The sequence below is a fragment of the Uranotaenia lowii genome, chromosome 1 (assembly GCF_029784155.1).
Source record: "Uranotaenia lowii strain MFRU-FL chromosome 1, ASM2978415v1, whole genome shotgun sequence".
Classification (NCBI taxonomy): Eukaryota; Metazoa; Arthropoda; class Insecta; order Diptera; family Culicidae; genus Uranotaenia; species Uranotaenia lowii.
In genome coordinates, this window is record NC_073691.1 from 40,264,828 (window position 1) to 40,267,940 (window position 3,113).

At 37.0% G+C, this 3,113-nt stretch overlaps 1 protein-coding gene across 1 annotated transcript; it reads right to left on the reverse strand.

The window, feature by feature from the left end:
• Window positions 1-1,622: 1,622 nt before the first annotated feature.
• Window positions 1,623-2,762, reverse strand: LOC129759454 (zinc finger protein 809-like). Its single transcript, XM_055756920.1, has one exon. The coding sequence runs from the start codon at window positions 2,760-2,762 to the stop codon at window positions 1,623-1,625; it is 1,140 nt and encodes a 379-aa protein (XP_055612895.1).
• Between the last annotated feature and the right edge of the window lie 351 nt (window positions 2,763-3,113).

Genomic DNA, 3,113 nt, shown 5'->3' on the forward strand with positions numbered 1-3,113 from the left:
TTCAAAAGTTGTTGTATAGTCACTTCTTAAAACTGTAACTACATATATGTTGAAATGTGTAACTATATGTTACACTAAAAATAAATACGGTTTGTAATAGATTTCCAGTTGATAAAAATAGTGAAGTTCCAACAACCTTCGTTGTTTGTAAAAAAACTAAATATTTATAACTGACTGGTAAATGGTGTCAAATATATTCAATAAGCAAATGAATATAGGATTCATAGTAATAGTTTGTTTTTAAATTTTGACTTTAGGCCAGGTTTTTGGGTCAAATACTCCTGTGTGCGTTCCAAGCTTGTTTAACCCCTACAATTATTTTAAACAGTTGGTTGGAAATGATGTGAATATCGAGAAAAAAATTTAAAATAAAATACAATTATTCTATTTTGGCATATATTAATTGTTGTAAATTTGTTACTTTATGAAACGAATGGTTAAAACATACGAGCTAAGACCGTACAAAGGATTATTTGACCCAAAAACCTGGCCGAAAGTCAAAATTTGAAAACGAACTATTACTATTAGTATTATGAGAATTAAGGGAAGTGAAGTCGAATAACAAGAAGCTATTCAAAACGGAGTTTGGTGAGTTTTTAAATATTTGTTGATCATATTTTTGAATTTGACTGTTAGATATGAGTCATAATAGGCTAGTTGGTTTACCATGCAATATAAAAAAACACGATTTTGAGCTTTAAATAAATACATTTAATTTAAAAAAAAAAAACCATCTTCACTTACCTTCCCGAATCTCGATTTCTAGCGCCTTTTGATGACACTGGCGAATCAGTTCCTTTTTTGAGATCCAGTTGCCAGCTCACCAAATGCAGATGATATCCCGCAGGCAGCGATTCACAAATTTGCGTCATCATATGCGGTGACGACTCGAAAAAAAACCTATCCTTAACTATTTATAAACTGGTTTTTCATGTTTCTTCCGAATAAAATGTCTCAAAATCGCATACAAACTTCATGTTTGTGAAGTGACCCCTTCCTGTCGTTCGAATGAGTCCAAATTTGGTAGGCTCCACTGATTACATTTCTTCAAAAACAAGTAAGGCTGACGTGAAGAAGATGTGAATAGAGATCTACCAAAAATGATTGTCCAAGTGAAAACAACAAAACTTAACATGTTCCCAAAACTTCTCCTATTGGACCTCTATTACGGTTAATTTGTTGCCATAACTATGGAGATATTTTTTGATTTAGATATTTACTATACCTATTTATTATAAAAAATTATGATGCCTACAAAATGTTTTGATTTTCTGAAGGTTTGAAATATTATTCAGATTCCTTTTAGATTTAAATGCTTGTAAAAATTCTTGGAAATTCAGTTACTTAATTTGGAGCTAAGTTGATGGCAAGAGAACACCTTTATCATACGCCCGAATGTTGTTTAATGTTCCACTTTAAAGGTTGGTGAGATTTTTCTTTAGGATTCTAAAGTCATAATTTTGGAAAAATAAGAAAACAAAAGAAGTGGAGTTTAATAGTTAGTGTTTTTATTTTTCAATTAACTGAATGATATTATAAATTAAACCTTACAATCTAATGTTAATAATTTATCTAATTCTAGAAGAAAAAGGTTCGTCAAAATTATACCCAGTATTTCAAAATTATTTGATAGTATTGTTAAAATGTCCCATCTCGTGTCTTTTCTTATGATCGAACCTCGAAAAACGCTTATCACAATTCTTGCAGCTGTACCGGGCTTCCTTCCCATGATGATGTTCGGTGTGCCGCGTCAAATCCGACTGATAGTTGAATTCCGATGGGCACAGCTGACACGGGAAAGCTTTGCCTACATCGTGGCGCTTTTCGTGCACCTTCAACTGCTTTGCCGTTTCATACCATTTGCCACAGGTTGAACACTTGAAGTTGCGCTCCTTGCTGTGCAGTTGATTGATATGCTGTGTCAGACCACCTTTGCTGATGAACATCCGATCGCATTCCGTGCACTTGTAGTCAGTTACCCGGACTACCATTTTGGCAACGGGACGGCGACCTCGTTTGCCGGTGGCCTTTCGATTCTCGATCACCTGGAGTCTACCCAGCTCTGCGTCTTCGACGTACGATATTGTGGGGCCGTTCGGGATTCTTGATGGCCCTGCTACAGCGATGTCTTCAACCAATGCTGAAGTCGGTTGTTGAACTTCCATGGCCGTTTCTGTTGGTGTGACTTGCTTCAACACCATAGAGCTCGCTTCGCTCGATATTTCGGCAAAAATTGACGGTTGATTCGTAACATCTTGCTGGAGCTGATAAACTTCGGCGATTGGCGTCTCGGAACGAGATTCACTTGAATAACCACTGTTACTGTAGTCCTCAGTGCTAACAACAGACACTGGTGTATACTGGTATGAATAGTTGAAAGCTGAAACGGGCTCCTCATAGGTTGTTGTTGCAGCTCCCAACTCTTGATAAACGGGTGCAGGTTGAGGTTCGGTATAGACAGCGTTCACGACATGTTCATTGTAAACCTCTGGACTCACGACGAAGATCGGTGTAACGGGAGTCAGTTCGTAGCAAAGGACTGGAGGCGCAGGTGGTGATACCATCTCTACGCTATACTGTTGTTGAGGTACCGCTTCGTCCACCAAAACGTCTTCCAGATACTGCTGGTCTAAGGAGGCAATTTTCTGTAGATCGATGTTTTGAAGGTTGAAATCCATGATGCCGTTTGCTGCGTATGCCTGTTTGCAATGAGCTAATGCGTTGAATGCTGGCTTAACGTAAAAGTCGTTAACTTTATCCATGCGGCTAGGTACTCCTTTAAATTATGTTGTCTAGCTATCGGTTTATTGTGGCATTTTCTAAGCATTTATCATTACCTGCAGGTAGCATTAGGAGCTAAATTGAGGTCGCGTGGTCTTATCCTACCTGATTGTAAGAACATTTTCTTCACAGGTATCTTAATTTCAGTTTATTGTTTAGAAAAGAGGAGAATTTCTTTAAGAGCTTCAATGAATAACGAAAAATGCTAAGGAGGTACGCTGAACACTAATTCGAAACAATAAAATAGAAAATTACAATCGATACTAAAGAACCGTCGAAATCAATTCTAATCATTCCAAGATTTGTAGTAGAGCTTTCTAGTTGGAAATACA